The 19,624-nt window shown below is 46.0% G+C and overlaps 2 protein-coding genes across 5 annotated transcripts in view; one reads left to right on the plus strand and one right to left on the minus strand.

Moving 5' to 3' along the window:
- The window catches only part of LOC135515826 (FYVE, RhoGEF and PH domain-containing protein 6-like), a 24,136-nt gene extending 10,012 nt beyond the window's left edge, over positions 1 to 14,124 (minus strand). The window contains 7 exon segments of the mRNA XM_064939592.1: positions 374 to 404; positions 563 to 630; positions 1,543 to 1,660; positions 7,112 to 7,848; positions 7,851 to 8,489; positions 8,491 to 9,485; positions 13,845 to 14,124. Coding sequence (XP_064795664.1) covers positions 374 to 404; positions 563 to 630; positions 1,543 to 1,660; positions 7,112 to 7,848; positions 7,851 to 8,489; positions 8,491 to 9,485; positions 13,845 to 13,854 — 2,598 coding nt within the window. The 5' untranslated portion in view covers positions 13,855 to 14,124.
- The window catches only part of LOC135515825 (vezatin-like), a 16,280-nt gene continuing 10,763 nt past the window's right edge, over positions 14,108 to 19,624 (plus strand). For 2 of the 4 annotated variants that reach the window (XM_064939587.1, XM_064939589.1), the window contains exons 1-2: positions 14,108 to 14,379; positions 16,105 to 16,242. In XM_064939587.1, the coding sequence (XP_064795659.1) occupies positions 14,344 to 14,379; positions 16,105 to 16,242 (174 nt within the window). In that variant the 5' untranslated portion in view covers positions 14,108 to 14,343. Of the gene's footprint in view, positions 14,380 to 14,417; positions 14,802 to 16,104; positions 16,243 to 19,624 lie in introns of those variants that run through there. The other 2 variants (XM_064939586.1, XM_064939588.1) reach the window with 1 other exon arrangement.

The following is a 19,624-nucleotide window of genomic DNA, read 5'->3' on the forward strand; positions in this document are numbered from 1 at the left end:
GGACGGTATTCCTCCCACCAAGCAGGAGCAGTGAACTAGCTAGCCGGTAGTTAAATATAATGAACCAACTCGAGCCTATGTTTCCACTCCATAAAGCCACCACTTGAAAGCTGAAACTAGCAACACATGCTTGACTCCTTAGCTTCCTTTATGATTTACAGCTCAGTGTTTATCACTGATCCTGCTAAGTGTGATACCTCCCAAAAACAACAGCAACCGTTCTACCAGAGACAACTCCACTGCGGAGTCCTGCTGCCTCAGGGGCTGGGGAGAAAGGCAACACGGCTCAGCTAGTCGAAGGCTTGCTGAGTAACACCATTGAACACACAGATATGGTCCTCATCAAAAGCCCAGTGGCTTAACTGATACTTACTATGTGAAGAAGCTTCAGGACGTCCACAAACCTGGAGGGAGAGGAGATGGGTGTAAAACATGATATATGACCAAAAAAAGACACACAGACACACAAACCCAATCAAGGACTTATTCATGAGAATATTCCACAGAATCGTTTCTTGTTTTTAGAGGCGGAGGTGTGTGTGTGTGTCTCTCGGGTACTCACACTTTCTCAGAGCTCATGATCTCCTGGGCGATATGCACCAGCTTTTTCCTCTTCACCTCATCCTCCTGCTGGAACAACAGACAGACAGACAGACAAGAGAAAAGCACAGCATTCAGTCACTGTAGTGTAAAAAGCTAGCTAGCCATATTCTAAATGTTAGACATACTTCCACTTACAAGGTCACTGCAGCCCACCATCTGACTGTCCTGCTATATTATGCATAGGCACAATAATCTGCCCATTTGCTGTTTCTAAACAGATACTCCAACAGAGATTATGTCCGAAAGCAGAGCCGCTGTTTCACACACTCTCTTCCCCTCACTACTATCTATCCACGTCAGCTATCTTCTCTCCCCTCTCCCTCCCTCACTCTCTCTCCCTCTTTCAGTCTGATAGTGAGTGGTCTGGGGTGGAAATGAGGCAGTCTTAATTTGGACAGTGGCCTTGCCCTTGCATGACTGAAGGGGCCTCCTGCTCCTAATTGTGTGTGTGTGTGTGTGGATGTGTGCTCATGTTGTCTGTTACAGACACAGGATTTTAGAGTATCATAAATAGGGTCAGACAGGACAAAGCAATCAGCCATTTTCAGAGTTATTCCTGCCCCCTAAACCCTCTATGTCTGACCCCCCCAGACAGAACGACAGCTCCATCACACGCAGGCACAGTGTGATATCCCCCACCTGCCTTTCTTTCCTTCACAGAGTCCTGTGCCCAGCACCCATTTTGGCTCCATGACGCCTGTCTGATAGTGTCGTTATCACTCGTGTTATGCCTGCCAATATCCTTCCTGTTATACCACCTGTCAACACCCCCACCTGTCAACACTGTCCTCACTCTGTCTCAGTAACATCCCCTCTGTTATCACTCATGCCTAGGACCTACCAGAGCAAAAACATCGAAAGAACCCTACCGTAACCTTATTGACAAGGCCGCCACACCCACTGTGTATCGGGGTGTGTGTGGGTATTAAAGATAGCTACCTGTCTGTCTTCTTCTGACAGCTCCAGGTGCTCCTTGCTGGAGGTGGAGCTGTTGTCATCCTCATCAGAGCTGTGGACTTCCTCCTCAGAGTGAGCATCATCCAATCCATGCCAGCCCCTGCAGGCAAAACAGGAAGTCCCGGTCACCGCATTATCCTCATGGTTATCAGGCAGAGTGTGTGAGCGCTTACACGTACAGCATTTATATGCAAGCATACCACGTACACACACTCCTGAATGGACTTGTTCATGTTTTATGGGAACAGTAATTGGCACGATGTCTCTATATGGGACTAGGATGATGAGCAGTCTGAAGCGTGGTCAATACGTTGTCCACAGCTGTACTCGGGTAAACATAGTTGCCATGAAGACTCCACAGACAGCCTTGTCTGCTGGCAGCAGGGCACCAGCCTGCTCTTCAGTCAGCTGATACGGGTCTGTCTGCTGAGTGGCACAAGTAGCAACATTTGTTTGTGCCGCTAATGTTTTCATCTTGGCTTCACAGCCTGTACAGGAAATGTTATCTCAGCTGGATTTTGAACCAAACAAACCCAAAGTACTGTCTATGTTCTAATCTGGAGGACTCGTAAGATACTGTCACTCTCTTTATTTTGACTACTTTATCTGTCCCCTTCCCTCTCTCTCAGCGACCCCTCTTTCCCTCTCCTCTTGTCTCTCCTTCTTCCCTCTATACCCTGTTTCTCTTCCCTACCCCCATCTTTTCCTCTTTCCTCCCATTCTTCCACTCTCCCTTTCCTCCCATTCTTCCACTCTCTCTTTCCTCCCATTCTTCCACTCTCTCTTTCCTCCCATTCTTCCACTCTCTCTTTCTTCCCATTCTTCCACTCTCTCTTTCACTTCCATTCTCCCTCCATAGAAGGGCCTTCCTGCACACTGGGTCAGGCACAGAGCGCCTCTTGTTCACTGCCTGAGGCTAGTTACATAAACTAAGAAGGCTGAGATGCTTGGGAAACACTACAGACTCACGACACACATACACACTCTTTCAAACAACCACAACGGCACACACATACACACATGCTTGCAAGCACACACACACACAAGCATGCACAAATGCAAGCATCTTTCAAACGATGAAATACACATAAACAGGGGCAAATATCACACAGTGAACGATGAACACTAATATTATCCGACTGGAGTACCAGATCTGGGCAGCTAGATATATGTGGAAGTGTTGCATACTGCTCTTTACTGCTGAACTCTTTGAGTCTAATATTTCCCTTCACCTGCCCTTCTTTCTACCTGTCCAGTAATCTGATTGACCTTTATCTCATGGCCCCAGAGTGGCGTAACAAAATACTGGCCTGAGCACACACGTGCACTGCACACACACAGCTGCACACACACAACTGCACACACACAACTGCACACACGGAACTGCCTTTTGATATATGAGGTAAACACACACACAAGAACACTTGAATGAGGATGTGATTACAGTGAGTTGGGAGTAGGGCTGCAAAGGGCCGGAAAATTCCGGTAAATTTTCCATGGAAAGTTAAGCACGGGAATTTTGCTTAAATTCATCAATATAACAGCTTATAACAGTGAACCTTTTTTTGTGGGATACACATAAGGCAATTCTAGGTCTTGTGGCATATTTTGGTAAACTATCCCCAATTCAATGGAATTGCAACCCTCTGCATGCACAGTGCATTCTTCCATCACATGTACAGCTGATTCTCAAGATCTTGCACACTAATGAAATGCTATTGAGCCCACACTACTACACTGTCTGAGCCAAAGACTACATGCTTTCTGGTAAGTTTTTATTACAATACTGGGTGGGGTGAATATATTTTATACGACATACATTATTTTGTGTTAATTAGTAAATAGTAGCCGACAGCAAAGTGTGTTTCAAATCATTTATAACTTGTTAACAATTTCTGCTAGTTAGTTTTTGCTACCATGTGGGTTTTAGCTTGCTTGAGCCTGCTAACTGAGGAGTGTTAATTCACCTGTTTCCATACATGTTTCATTTTAAAAGATGTATCTTACAAAGGAGTTGTTTAATCTAACTGCTTAACTATCTGTATTTGTTTTTTTTTACTTATTTTTTTCTAATCTATACAGGAAAATGCCACGGGCACTATCTGATGTGTGGATACATTTCACTGCAGCTAATGTAGAAGGAAAAGCTGTGTACATTTGCTAATACTGTGCCAATCATATGTGAAGAATGCAACAAAGATGCAGAATCATCTGGCCAAGTGCATAAAGTTCCCTCAGCGCTCACAACAACCAACCTCTGACAAAAGTCCCTCTACTGCTTTTCGAGGTGAAAATGATGAATCAGACACCTTATCGATAGCAACAGCTCATGGTCCTCCTGGAATCAGAAGTGTGTTTGACACATTGGAGAAACGTAGTCAGAGAAATGATGATGAATGTCTTGCTCAAGCTGTGTATGCAACTGGTTCACCTCTGATGCTCACAAGCAATGTGTATTGGAAGAGATTTCTGAATGTTCTTCACCCAGCATACACCCCTCCAACCAGACATGCTTTATCTACTCATTTGCTGGATGCAGAGTTCAAGTGAAGGTCAGGTAAATCATAGAGAAAGCAGACTGTATTGCAATCATCTCTAATGGGTGGTTGAATGTTCGTGGGCAAGGAATAATTAACTACATCATCTCCACTCCTCAACCAGTATTCTACATGTGCACAGACACAAGGGACAACAGACACACCAGTCTCTACATTACAGATGAGCTGAAGGCAGTCATCAATGACCTTGGACCACAGAAGGTATTTGCACTGGTGACAGACAATGCTGTGAATATGAAGGCTGCTTGGTCTGAAGTGGAGGAGTCATATCCTCTCATCACACCCACTGGCTGTGCAGCTCATGCATTGAATCTGCTCCCCAAGGACACCATGGCACTGAAAACAAATCGATACACTCTACAAGAGAACCAAGGAAATGGTTAGGTATGTGAAGGGTCATCAAGTTATAGCAGCAGTCTACCTCACCAAGCAAAGTGAGAAGAATAAGAGCACCACATTGAAGCTGCCCAGCAACACCTGTTGGGGTGGTGTTGTCATCATGTTTGACAGTCTCCTCGAGGGGAGTGGAAGGAGTCTCCAAGACAGCCTGCCGATATGGACAGCCCCATCCAGGATGATCCTCCTCGATTATGTATTTTGGAAGAAAGTGGTAAGCACCCTGAAACTCCTGCAACCTATAGTAGTAGCCATTGCACGGATTGAGGGAGACAATCCCATCCTGTCTGATGTTCAGACTCTGCTTGCAGATGTAAGAGATTAAATCCGTACTGGCCTGCCCACTTCACTGTTGCTCCAAGTAGAGGAAACTGCAGTTCTGAAATACATCAAAAAGCTTGAAGACTTCTGCCTGAAGCCCATACACGCCGCAGCATACATGTTGGACCCCAAGTAAGTTGGCAAGAGCATCATGTCTGGTGTAGAGATCAACAAGGCCTATGGTGTCATCATCACTGTGTCTCGCCACTTTGGCCTGGATGAGGGCAAGGTTCTTGGCAGTCTAGCGAAGTACACTTCCAAGCAAGGGCTTTGGGATGGAGATGCAATATGGCAGTCGTGCCAACATATCTCATCAGCCACCTGGTAGAAGGAACTTTGTGGAGCTGAGGCTTTTCCCCCTGTTGCCTCCATCATCTCCAAATCCCACCAACATCAGCCGCTTCAGAGCGCAAGTGGTCCTTGTTGGGAAACACACACACCGAAGCACGCAACAGGCTGATCAATACAAGGGTTGAACAATTGGTGGCCATCAGGGCAAATTTGAGGCTTTTTGAGCCTGACAAAGAGCCATCCTCAACACGGTTGGAAAGTGACAGTGAAAACGAGGCCTCAAAGTCTGATGTTCAAGAGGTGGACATTGAGGAGGTCCAGGGAGAAGACATGGAAGCCTGAGAGGAAGACTACCAAAGATTTAGTTTCTAAACTATCATTTTACAGATGTATGTTGAAACCGTTTTTGGGAGATGCGATGGATCATTGGAGATCATTCAATATCCCTTTCTTTTGTTGTTCAATGAAATCACCACATGTGAAGAGTCAACTCATTTAATTAAAGTTGAATTCGTAACTAAATTTTTATTACATTTTTTCTGATGGAAGGATTTCATCATTTGCAATTATATCTACTTATGATAAAGTAAAAGGTTTATGTTTCTGTCTCCATATGATATGGTAAATATATCCAATGCAAAAAACATCTACATTTAAATGGTATTATATTAATTTGCATATATTTCCATTAATTCCCATATATTCCCGTTAATTCCCATACATTTCCGTTAATTCCCGCAGAAGGTTTCCACCTCTGAATATTCCCCAAAATGTGCAAACCTAGTTGGGAGTCCTGACTCTTGTTAGCAAGGACCGTGTCCAGTCCATTCACTCATCCACACACACACAAATATTTTAGTGTCCAAAACAGTAGCAAAATATTTAATTACGTTGAGTCATTCAAAAAAAGAGTTTCGCTGAGAATAGGAAAGAGAGTGAGAAACCAAAAGAGAGATGGGAGAGAGAGATGGCAGAAAGAAAGGGAACAGGAGAGAAAGGGAGAGATATGGGAGAGGGACAGGAAGAGATCAAGAGAGTGGGAGGGAGGCAGAAGGAGAGAGGCTGGTGGTTGCTGGAGGTTTATTTTCCCTGTTCAGAATGCAGTGTGGCATTTCTGCGATTTTCAGACATTTCCTGCTCTGGCCACTGAAAATAACCCACAGGAAAACAGTCCAACCTGCTACACATCAATGCTCTATTCACAGCCTGGAGGGCTAACACTGAAGCTAACTCTCACACTTGTACAAGCACAGCCTGCTAATGCTAACACTCACACAGCATGTTGGTCTACGTTGTAAATACGATGTAACAATGGGTATAGTACACACAATGTAGTTACATTGTACCTGACATGGTCTTACCAGCATGTAAATGCATAGTTTTAGCACCAAAGTGGGACCAAGACTGTAAAGTGAAAACTAACTCACACACAAGTACAACCTGGGCACTGGCCTAAATACTAAAATACTTAGTCTCACTGTGACACAGTACACATACACACACACAAATAGAAACCACTAAACACAGTACACACACCCTTGGCATTGTTCTAGTTTCAAAATCAAAACATTTACTGTAAATTGCTCGAGTCTCTCTTTCCAGGAAATCTGATTCATGAAGCATTAAAGCTCCTTAAAAGGGACACATCTATGACTGTCGTGGTACATTAACAATGTGGTAGCAAAAAGTATGATGATGTAATAACTGAGTTATTTACTGTAGGCAACTGATGATCAAAGGATTATGATCAGCTCTGTAACTCTGGATTCATTGAAACCTAAGTTGCCGATGACACACGAGAGGCACGATGCAATCTGACAACCAAATGACACACAAACTCTGTTGAAACCTAACCCAGACCCTTTGTGTGTGTGTAGACAGATGAAGAAAGAATTCCCAAATCACACGCACAGTCGCACACACACACACCACACACACGTGCGCGTGCACAAACAAACACACACACTGTGACACACATGCTGTACCTCTCATAGTCAATGGAATGGGGTCGCTTATAGTCGCGGTGGCTCTCGTATGGATCCTGCACCTCATAGACGTCTGAGTCACTGTGTCTGTGTGTGCTTGGGTCCAGACTGTGTGTGAGTGGCCAGCCCAGCCGTGCGCTGAGGAAAGGCAGGTTCATGTACTCCGGTATCTCCTCATACAGAGGAACATTCTCATACTCCACCGACCCCTCTCCATCCCCGCCAGACACCCCCGCGCTGCCATTGGACTGGTCCACCATCCCCGTCCGTCCGCCCGGCTCCACGCTGGTACAATCCAGAGACTCGCCGCTTCTGGTCAGTAACCGTGGCAACATCCTGACAGACAACCGCAGCTCCAGAAGCTTCCGGAAGGAAAGGCTCCTCTTGGTGCCGTCGGCGCGGGCCAGCAGGTCAGCCGAGGAGAAGGACTGGGCCCTCTGTTTCCCTCCCAGCAGAGCTGCTTTCCCCTGGGGGGGCCCTCGGCTGCTGCTGCCGCTGCTGTGTCTGGAGGAGCTCTGCCTGCTGAAGAAGGGCCTTGGGAAGCGCCAGGCTGGTTTCTCCTGTGGGGTGGCAGGCAGCTCCCTCATGGGGGTGCTGGTGTGGTGCGGAGGGGGTGGAGGGGGTGTGATGGACGGGGGGGCACCCGCTGGCAGGCTGTGTCTCTGGGGCTTCCTGGGCGGGGCCCTGGGTGACCCTCCCTCTTCCGCTGAGCTGGCCTTCATTGTCATACCGACGGGGGCGGGCGGCAGCTGAGCTTGATCTGTTTGGGAAGGCTCCGGGTGATGGGGTAGCGCTCAAAGTCTCCGTACCCTTCCTCAACTTCTTCTTCCTTCTCCTCCTCTTCCTCCCCTCCTCCTCCTCTTCTCTCTGAGGTCAGTGCATTAAGCTCAGGCTGAGAGAGCAAGTCCAGAGAGTGGGAGGTGTTTCGGTTGAGGGAGGGGGGACAGTGGATGGCTCTGTGGAGGCGGGGGGAGAGGGACTTCTGTCTAGGTGGAGGCACAGGGTGAGGCTCCTCTTCAACTTCGGGGCCCTGGGAGGGAGAGGGACTGTCATACACTCCCTGGGTGTGTTCTTCCTTCTCTGAGGTGACACATCTCCCCCCACTCCCCTCAGACTCCCCCACCTCTCCCCCCTGTGTGCAGTTCTTTGTCTCCCCCTCATGGGTGCTGGCCTCCAGGCCGTCCTGCCTTACCAGGGCTGGCTTACGGGGCTTACGTGGCAGCGGCACGGGCAGGGGCTTACTGGGAGCGGCAGGGAACGAGAGGTCAGTGGGTAGCCTGGGTATTCTGGAACACTGTGTTCTATTGTCTGTGTGGGAGGGGGTGCTGTCAGGCTCACTGTCCACCTGGGAGGGGGCGAGGGTGGGGGTAAAATGTGTGGGGGGTGCGGGTGGGTGGAACTATCTGAGAGGGGGTGCGGGTGGGAGGGACTGTCTGAGAGGGGGTGCGGGTGGGAGGGACTGTCTGAGGGGGGGTGCGGGTGGGAGGGACTGTCTGTGGGGGGTTGCGGATAGGGGAGACTTCCAGTGGGAGGATGAGGGGAGTGGGAATGGTGTCGGTCTCATTGCAGTCTATATTACAGCTGTCAGTGTATGTATGTTCTGCATTAGAAGTTTTAGTCTCAGTCTGTGTAAGTGTCTCTGCCACCTCAAGAACATTACATGACTGGTCCCCTGAACCAGTCTGATACTGCTGACCCTCCTGTCCTTTCTGGTTCCTCTGTCTCTCCTCTTTGTTCTCCTGCAGCTTCTCCTCATCCCTCTCTCCATCCCTCTGCCCCTCCTGTCTCTGAGGTTTGTCCTTGAGTCTGAGATGGAGGGTGTTGGTCACTCCTCCGCTCTCCTCACTGTCTCCATTCTCTGTTTTACCCGGCCGATTGGCTACCAGCGTTCCAGTGCTTTCCGTTGCATTCCCGTTTGGCCAGGAGCCGAGCATATCGCTCCTGACCACTGTAACGTTCCCATTCCCTAGTCGTTTGCATTGGGAGCAGTCCTGGAGTCCGCAGGAGCACGTAGGAATGATGTAGTCCGAGTCGCGCAGGATGGGCTGCGACAGGATCCCGTTTCTGGAGTTGAGGAAGGAGAGGCTGTCGTCCCCAGCCCCGCTGCACTCCTGGGATGGGGTTTGGGGTACTCTGGGTCTGAGGGGTGGGGGAGAAGCCAGGGCTGGAGGGGCAGAGGGTTTGGAGAGGCATGGTTTGGGCGCCACAGCAGGTTTGGCTCTCTTTAGCTCGGCAGGGGAGGGTTGGGTAAGAAGGGAGGAGGGTTGGGAAGGCTGGGAGAGGAGAAGACCAGGTTTGGGAGCGATGGGAGGAGGCGAGAGCTTCACCGAGGGGGCGAGTTTGGGTTTGGGAGCCACTGGCGGCTTCTTCACACCTGTAGAGAATTAGAGGAGGAGGAAGAGTGAGGAGTAGACATTAGACAATGCTGGGGAGGGGGGCTGCTGAAAACACACAAGTCACAGGAGGAAAAGAAAGAATTGACCCTTTAACCTTTATGGCTGCTTAAAAGGCACAAACAGGAGGCAAAAATCAAAGCAGAGCACATTCCACTGCCCTGCTGTAATGCACGCACTACCCTGGATATCCCTTGAAACCCCCCCCCAACACCTCATCGACGCATACCAACCAGACAGCAGCAGCACAGAGACATCTCGTGGGGTAAGAGAGGACAGGGCACGGGTCAGAGGCTCAACCCCTAGAGGTCAATGGGATTTTAAGCTCACTAAGGAAGGTTGGGCGCAAATGGTCAGAAAGTGAAGGAATGAAAGAACCAAATGATTCCTGTACTCATATATTGGCTGTGTTCTGTCTGTACAGAAAAGCTGAACAATCAAAAAAACTAACTTTAACCTAAGCGACATCACGTCTCCCACAAATAAAACACCTTGACGGTAAATGCAATTACTGTGTGAATGTGTCTCTAAGCGGGGCACCACAAATGCCCGTGGCAGATTGAGACTGCACTACATGGATAACTGGATAATGAATACAGACCTCTGCATTGAATATGAGACACTTGTTCCTGCATTGAAGGTCCTTCAATATCAGGTGAAGAATGACGATCCTCATGATGGTTATGAAACACTATAGCACCACACCTCTCCTCCTAAGGTGTTAGGAATCACCAGTGGTAGACAAATGTTAAATACATGATAATCTATGCCATTGCCAAGAGTTCCCTTAATATACAGTTAATCCACTGATTCCCTAATATATGGACGCACAAGTCATTGAGGGCAGCTGTCTTACTCTCTTACTTTGTTTTTGTCCTAGTCGACCTACGTAATAGATCAGATGAATTAGGCTAATGCCATTGATTTCCCAGAAAGTGCACACACCTGGATTACATCCTAAATCAGTTGTTGATTGAAAGTGAGGAAAGTGGCTACTGCAAATCCTCTGAGGTGGCAGAGAAGCTTTGCAGGCGGCTCTCCATAAAGGAGGATTCCTCACGAAACTACAACAAAATAAGATCCTGATTTTTTTTCTCTCCACAAAATGCAATTCATAGAAGGGTCCTTTGGAGGATGTTTTATTGACATATATTTGGCATTTGTATCTTAAAACATAATAGCGTGTTACTTCTTTTAATGAAGAATAAACACTGAACAAACTATACAAAACAACAACCTGACCATGATGCTATGTGACACACATACTGACAGGCAACTACACATAGACAATAACCCACAAAACACCCAAGGAATATGGCTACCTAAATATGGTCTCCAATCAGAGACAACGATAAACAGCTGCCTCTGATTGGGAACCAATCTAGGCAACAATAGACATATAAACACCTAGATATACAACAACCCCTAGATATACAACAGCCCCTAGACATACAAAACTCCCTAGGCAATACAAAAGCTACACAAACCACCCTTGTCACATCCTGACCTAACCAAAATAATAAAGAAAACAAAGATAACTAAGGTCAGGGCGTGACAGACATCAAAACTATGAAATAACACATATGGAATTATTTAGTAACCAATTATTTTATATTTTATATTTGAGATTCTTCAAAGTAGTCACCCTTTGCATTGATGACAGCTTTGCACACTCTTGGCATTCTCTCAACCAGCTTCATGAGGAATGCTTTTCCAACAGTCTTGAAGGAGTTCCTGCATATGCTGAGCACTTGTTGGCTGCTTTTCCTTCACTCTGTGATCCAACTCATCCAAAACCATCTTAATTGGGTTGAGGTTGGGTGATTGTGGAGCCCAGGTCATCTGATGCAGCACCCCATCACTCTCCTTGGTCAAATAGACTTTACACAGCCTGGAGGTGGATTTGTTTTGGTTCATTTTCCTGTTGAAAAACAAATGATAGTCCCATTAAGCCCAAACCAGATGGTATGGCATTTCGCTGCAGAATGCTGTGGTAGCCATGCTGGTTAAGTGTGTCTTGAACTCTAAATAAATCACTGACAGTGTCACCAGCAAAGCACCCCAACACCATTACACCTCCTCCATGCTTCACGGTGGGAACCACACATGCGGAGATCAAAACGTTCACCTACTCTGCGTCTCACAAAGACACAGCGGTTGGATTTAATATTTGGACTCATCAGACCAAAGGACAGATTTCCACGGGTCTTATGTTCATTGCTCGTGTTTCTTGGCCCCAGAAAGTCTCTTCTTATTATTGTCCTTTCTTAGTGGTTTCTTTGCAGAAATTCGACCATGAAGGCCTGATTCACACAGTCTCCTCTGAACAGTTGATCTTGAGATGTGTCTGTTACTTGAACTCTGTGAAGCATTTATTTGGGCTGCGATCTGAGGTGCAGTTAACTCTAATGAACTTATCCTCTGCAGCAGAGGTAACTCTGGGTATTTCTTTCCTGTGATGGTTTAATCATATCGCTTGATGGATTTTGTGACTGCACTTGAAGAAACTTTTAAAGTTTTTCAAATTTTCCGGATTGACCTTCATGTGTTAAAGTAAAGATGGACTGTCATTTCTCTTTGCTTACTTGAGCTGTTCTTGCCATAATATGGACTTGGTCTTTTGCCAAATAGGGATATCTTCTGTATACCACCCCTACCTTGTCACAACACAACTGATTGGCTCAAACACATTAAGGAAATAAATTCCACAAATTAACTTTTAACAAGGCACACCTGTTAATTTAAATACATTCCAGGTGACTACCCCATGAAGCTGGTTGAGAGAATGCCAAGCGTGTGTAAAGTTGTCACCAAGGCAAAGGGTGTCTACTTTGAAAAATGTGTTTAACACATTTTTGATTACTACATGATTCCATATGTGTTATTTCATAGTTTTGATGTCTTCACTAGTATTCTACAATGTAGAAAATAGTCAAAAATAAAGAAAACCCTGGAATGAGTAGGTGTGTCCAAACTTTTGATTGGTACTGTATGTAAGAAATGTGTTATTGAAATCAAAAGACTACTAATATTACAGAGCAAGCCATAAAGCTTCATATGACACCAACTTTTGCTAAATTGCACCTACAGATGAAACATTATGGAGTCTTAAAGGATAATGGGAAAAAATACATTTCGGCTAAGGTCAAAAAGTCACAAATATTCCAACTTCAATTCATTTTTTCTCAATTATGCTTTAAGATACAAATGTCAAATATATGTCAACAATTATATGGATTACATTTTGTGAAAATCCCCCAAATCGTGGTATTCATTTGATTTTGTTCTAGTTTGGTGAGGAATCACCCAACAGTCTTCTAGCTTGATATTTCGTTATTAACATTTCCATTTGTTCAGACCTTAGGTTCTGTGAATTGTGGGAGAACCATTGCGTTGACCGGAGTTGTCTGGCTTGTTTATTTTCGGTGGAGAAAATGTGTTTTCGGCTTCAATGGCACCAACCCAAGTAGAACCCCGTGTCACCTCGCTGCATGCGTCCTCCGTGTCCAAGTCTGTTTGTTCACTCTGGTTCAAAATGTTGTCGAACCTTTTGCTGAGTATGACCTGGGCGATTTCATTGCACTGACTGATTTTGAAGATGGCTGTGTGTGTGTTGTGAAATATGTGCGTCCTATATGCTATCCATAATGAGATGGCCAAAAGGATATAAGGATATAGCCTCGTTTTCTGCTCGACTGGGCTGGATCAGGGCTACTGACTGGCCGGGCGAGTGCTACACCACGAGAAGCGGAGTCACGGAGCGGATGTGCATGAAGCCTGAATGACCCTCTAGCTAATTTACTCATGGAAAAAATCTGTAAACTTCAATGCCAAATCCCCTTTGCCTCAACGTATTGAAAATGAATCGGTTTAGTGGTTGACAATCGCTGCTTTAAGTTATATAACCAAGTTTGAAAGTTTGAAAAAAAATCAATTGCGCATCTGACTGCATCAAAACAGGAGGAGAGATGTTACACAAAGGAGCTGAACGTATCTGCCCTCATACACGCTCTCTTTCTCTCTTCGCATTTGGCTGATGCATCAATTGTGTTGCATGTACTCTTGTTGGAGTATTCTAACTGTTCTCCCTAAATCATGAGCGGGTGAAAACTGCTCATCTTTGCCACCACTATGCCTTCGGAGAGGTAACGTTATCATTATAAAAAACAGTCATTACAATGTAATAACCTGGAAAAGCTGAGCTATGTTGCTGCAAAAGTAACATAACGTAAATGTTTTTTCTTTTCTGGATTTGCTTGGTAAAACTCTTAACTGCAAACGCACTCAAATAAACTGCTTTGTCGACAAAATGCAACTACTTAGCCATCCAGGAAACAAACCTGTGCTCATGACTCCCGACTTGCTCCTTTCTTTACTCCATGAGTAAACTTGCTTTCAATGGGACGGCACGGAATTTCGTGATTTTTCCTTTTCAGGCGCCATTGTCAGTCAGTCTCAAAGAACACTAGGTAAACAACATAAAAAGAAGCTAAATGTCGCTTATATCACCGACTGAAACGTGAATAAACTGTTTCCTCTCGTCCCCCTTTTCCAGTTTTCTGGAGTTTCGTCCACGGCGCTGTTTCCTTCCCTTGCTCCGAGCTGAGGACGTTGCATTTCCCCGCGTGACCACTGGAGGATCCTGTCTCTGCTGCTCGAACACCGAGGTTCTCCGGGAAGCGTTGGGCGATTTGGATTGTGGGAAATGTTGTTTTGCCGAGGAGTTTGTTTTGTGCAGCAAACAGGGGTCAGCAACTGCTTCAAATGTTCACTTCTTGTCGTTTATAAACGACTACAATCCCAGAATGCGTAACGGTTGTATATCGATGGCGGAGAGCAATGACTGAGGAGTTTGATGAAGATGTGGTATTTGAGGTTTGTGTTTTTATTCGGGCGCATATGTTCCGTTAACGTGTGTCAAGCCCGAGTTTGTATAGGTTTTCTGATTCATTCTGCGTGATGAAATTGGCGTGGTTGACCAGACTGTCAGAGGAGCTTGCTCGCTAACGTTAGCTAGCTTATTAGCATGGCAACGTTTAACCATTGGCGTTTACACACCCGTTATGCGTAGCTGAGCCATACATCCGAGCTAAATTGGCCATGTAGCCTAGCCAATCCTGCCTGACTGCTAAGTAGCTTTTCTTATCATGGGACAGTGTGCTGTTTCATCATCATAGCTGGCGTGGAGAGTGTGTGGTGCTTTATGCGACGTAGTAAGGGAATGACGTTAGCTGTTCGAAACGTCTGACCGCCTGATGTGTCAACATGTGCGCCACCGATACCGTCCGATCATGCAAGTGAGTAACTTTAGCCCATCATGTCATGCTTGGATCGGGGTGTGTAATCATGATAACGTATTATAGGTGGATCTATCAAGGTAGGCAAATGGCTTGTTATCCAGATGTAGAAGCACGGAGATGTTTCGTTTTCTCTGATCCTACGGATGAGGAGTGTCCGCAGCTGGTTGGAAATTGGGTCTGGTGTCGCCTTTGTAAAATTGGAGCATACAATTGGTTATTATTTCTTAATTGTGGGCAAATTGTTGTTATGCCAGTGCCAAGTGCCAGTACGTTGTTCTAGGGGCAAACAGGTGAGAGGTAGAGATCAAAAGGCCCACTTTGCTGCTGCACATCTCTCTATTGTAGGGAGATTGAGGTGGGAGTCTGACCTGGGATGCTCTGATGCAGGACAGTGATTTGCTCATCCCTGCTGGAAACACACACACACACACACACACACACACACACACACACACACACACACACACACACACACACACACACACACACACACACACACACACACACACTTCCAGTCAGTCCCACTTTAAGCTGAGCTTTAACACTTGATCATGATGAACGCTCTTTTATGCAAGGATTTTAGATTATTGTGTTTAATTCCATTGTTGGATTGAAATAATGGACTTTGGAGCAGATTAGGTGTAAGAAACGGTATTAAGAGGCAAGATGCTTAGGGCCAGGGGGAGGTTTAGGGATGGGTAGTTCACATACATAGGGTGTTCTGTTCTCTTCTAGGCTTTTAACATTAGCATATCTTTGTTCAGCATAAGTTTAGCCCTTAGCTAACTCGTCCCAAGTTTCCAAAAACCATAGCTAATCAATAAAAAACAAGCAGCTGCACACAGTAATACAATTAGTTTCCCATGACGAACAAGACGTGAGCAGAGAGAATAGATTATTTCCTTTTCTAGTTGTGCCCGCAGCATCAAGGTCTCTGTGTTTATGTATGGAAGTAAAGGTTGAAAGAGCGTGACTGAAATCTGCATGGATTGGCAAGGCAAATGGGAGAGAGGGTGGAGAATGAGCGTGTGAGTCCAGACGGTAATTGGAACGTAATGCTACAGCAGACCAGGGATGGTCTTCCTGCCACTTGCAGTGCCGGCTGGGTTGTGACACTTCTAAGAACAGCTGCCTGTATCTTAGGACATTTGTAACAGAGAATTGGGAAGAGCAGGAACAAAAGCTGACATTTGTCTAAATCTCTCTCTCCTCCCCCATCCTCCTACCCTTTCACACTCTTTTCTTCTCTTCCCCCTCTCTCTCTTTCTCTCAACACACTCTCCCCTCTCTCTCTTTCCAGAACTCTCCGCTCTTCCACTACCTGCAGGATCTAGGACACACAGACTTTGAGGCGTGTCCCACAGTGTCTCAGGAGGACGAGTGTGGAGGAGGAGAGGGGACGACGACCTCCCTCCAGGACAGCCTGTCCAAACCCACAGTGAGTGACCCCCCCCCCACACACACACACAAACAAACACACCCATCACTGCTTCCATAAGGAATCCCCCACTATGATCGCATAGCCTTGGGGTGTTGTATGTGTGCTTGACCAACTCCCTGTACATTCATGCAGGCAGACAGAAAGTAATTACATCTGCTATTGATTCCAAACAATGAAACGTATCACACACACTCACTCATTCACACTCCTACACGGCTGGCAGACAGACAAGACAGGGATCATGGAAGAAAGAGAGCAACAGATTCAGAGCAAGGTATTTGTCTGTTCTACACACACACTACTGTCCCCTATTCCAGGGATAGGCTCTGTCTATTTGGTCAAATTTCTCTATTAGTGCTGAGGGGAATTCCTAGTCCTGTTTAGGAAACTCTGTAAAGGAGAAGAGTCTTTCTGTCCTCTCTCGTGCTCCCTCTCTCTCACGCTCCCTCTCGCGCTCTCTGATTCACTGGGGCTGAATTAGATTACTGATATCTGGAGTGCATTAAAGTCTTCTACGGTCATGCTGTTGCGTGTTAGTGTGTACATGTATTTGTCCGACCTTGTTTTTACTTGTGCGAACATGTGTATGCCTCTGTGGTGTGTGAGTGGCTTGTGTGATATGTACTGTAATATACATATGCACAATCATAGCGCTTTGCTAATGATACCCAGCTACTGTACAGTATGCAGTCATTTAAATATATTTGGAGCCCTCAAGCAATGTTTGAAACATCTTGAACACACCCCTATTTCTATGTAGGGGGACAGGGTTCTGGCCAGCGCGTGGTCACATGACTCGTGAGTGCATTCCTTTTCCTGTTTCTCTATTTTATTCCCGTGTGGGACAGGAAATGATGTCACATTAGCTTCCTCCGGGAACTTTCCGTCCGTCCGTGTCATGCTTCCTCTCTGAGAGCCTGTTATTCGTAGGAGTGTATGGGAATTATTCTCATAGAGGACTCATCATGGATATAATCCGTTTAAACACCCATTGCCATTGTTATTGGTCATTGCTATCATCTACCATTTTCAATTAGTCAAGTAGTCAACTGGAATGGGATTCCTATGGGTTAATGGCAAAGATATGGTTATTCCTTGTCCAACATCCTGTAGCCCAGATAGAGATGCAGTTTGTGCGTGTGTGCGGGTTAACATGGATGATTGCCTGGTGTGTATTTCATTTCCAGACAGTACAAGGTTCTTTATGCCACAATTTCCTGCTTACTCTACCAATGGATATATATATATATATATATATATCTCCTTTTTGCATGTGTCATGTCAGATAAGTCACGATAAGACCGCTAACTGAAGAGAGAGGAGGCAGGACGAGACAGCTAACTGAAGAGAGCCAAGGCAGGACGAGACAGCAAACTGAAGAGAGAGAGGAGGCAGGACGAGACAGCAAACTGAAGAGAGAGAGAAGGCAGGACGAGACAGCTAACTGAAGAGAGAGAAGGCAGGACGAGACAGCTAACTGAAGAGAGAGGCAGGACGAGACAGCTAACTGAAGAGAGAGAGAAGGCAGGACGAGACAGCTAACTGAAGAGAGAGAAAGGCAGGACGAGACAGCTAACTGAAGAGAGAGAGAAGGCAGGACGAGACAGCTAACTGAAGAGAGAGAGAAGGCAGGACGAGACAGCTAACTGAAGAGAGAGAAGGCAGGACGAGACAGCTAACTGAAGAGAGAGAGAAGGCAGGACGAGACAGCTAACTGAAGAGAGAGAGAAGGCAGGACGAGACAGCTAACTGAAGAGAGAGAGAAGGCAGGACGAGACAGCTAACTGAAGAGAGAGAGAAGGCAGGACGAGACAGCTAACTGAAGAGAGAGAGAAGGCAGGACGAGACAGCTAACTGAAGAGAGAGAAGGCAGGACGAGACAGCTAACTGAAGAGAGAGAGAGAAGGCAGGACGAGACAGCTAACTGAAGAGAGAGAGAGAAGGCAGGACGAGACAGCTAACTGAAGAGAGAGAGAGAAGGCAGGACGAGACAGCTAACTGAAGAGAGAGAAGGCAGGACGAGACAGCTAACTGAAGAGAGAGAGAAGGCAGGACGAGACAGCTAACTGAAGAGAGAGAAGGCAGGACGAGACAGCAAACTGAAGAGAGAGAAGGCAGGACGAGACAGCTAACTGAAAAGAGAGAGAAGGCAGGACGAGGTCAGTTGAAGTTTATTTGCAATAAAAACTTCACCGCCAACCTGCCTAGTCTCCTCCTTCAAATCCTGGAGTCATAAGAGAGTGAGATGGAGAGAAGATCAAGCGTTGAGGTTTTATGGCAATATGGATATAAGATTTCACACACGTCTTTGCAGAGTATTTTTTCCATCCTCTCACACGGCAGACGGGGAGCACAAAGACTCGGGAATGTTCCCCTGGGTGACGCCAGTGGCATACTAAAGAGCAGGACCAGGAAATGAACTGTACTTACTAGTGATGTTGGTTGTTTGTGTCACTGTGTTTGCATTCCGCTGTCTGTGTTTTTCTGTGTGGCCCTTCTCTGTCTCCTGCCTTAATGTTTGGATGGGGAATATAAGATTGAGATGAGTGAGTAGTAGAGACTGAAAACGCCTACAGGGGCCTCCCCTTTCACGACTAACAAACAACACACTACCCTCTCTCTGGGGGTGGTTTAGATACCATGTTCTGTTCCTGCTGTGGTTGGTTGTTTAGTGTAGCGTGAACACCCAGTCCTGCAGCTCAGACTCAGACCCATAATCAATAGCCCTGCAGCCTGCTGGCCAATAACACACTGCGTCCCAATCTCCCAATAACAGTCATTCAGGGTAGAAAACACACCCAAGCCAGTCTGGATCAATAGTAAGGGTGAAGTTGCCCGTAGATGCTGATCTTGGTTCATTTTTGCATTTTCCACAATAATGGTTAATGTTAGGATTGGGAGAGGGGAAGCTGATCTTAGACCTTTACCGAGTGGAAACTTCTTCATGAACAACTGTAGCCTGGCAGGAACACTGAATCCCTACAGGCCTCGGTCAAAAATAGCGCACTATATATAGGGAATAGGCTGCCATTTGGGACTGAAATATGCCTCCTTAGTGGTGATGTTGTCTGATACTGATAGTACCAATGACTGTATGGGATAGTACTGCTACTTTCCCCAAGGGATAGAAAATACTGGGAGGAAAATAAGCTATTCTCATCACTAGATTGTGTGACTCGCTGTAGGCATTTTAATTCACTCACTCTTCACACTCTTATGGCTAAATGAAGGGGATCAGGCTTTCTAATATAGATTTTTTGGAGAATTGTTTAGTTAATAGCAGCATATCAAATTGTATAATTTAGTTGGAATGCTCATAATTACTCTGTTTGTTTGCTAGTGATTAGAATATCGTTCTGTTTACTTTGTTTGTTTACAG

Source organism: Oncorhynchus masou, chromosome 27, assembly GCF_036934945.1.
Source record: "Oncorhynchus masou masou isolate Uvic2021 chromosome 27, UVic_Omas_1.1, whole genome shotgun sequence".
In the NCBI taxonomy this organism is placed as follows: domain Eukaryota; kingdom Metazoa; phylum Chordata; class Actinopteri; order Salmoniformes; family Salmonidae; genus Oncorhynchus; species Oncorhynchus masou.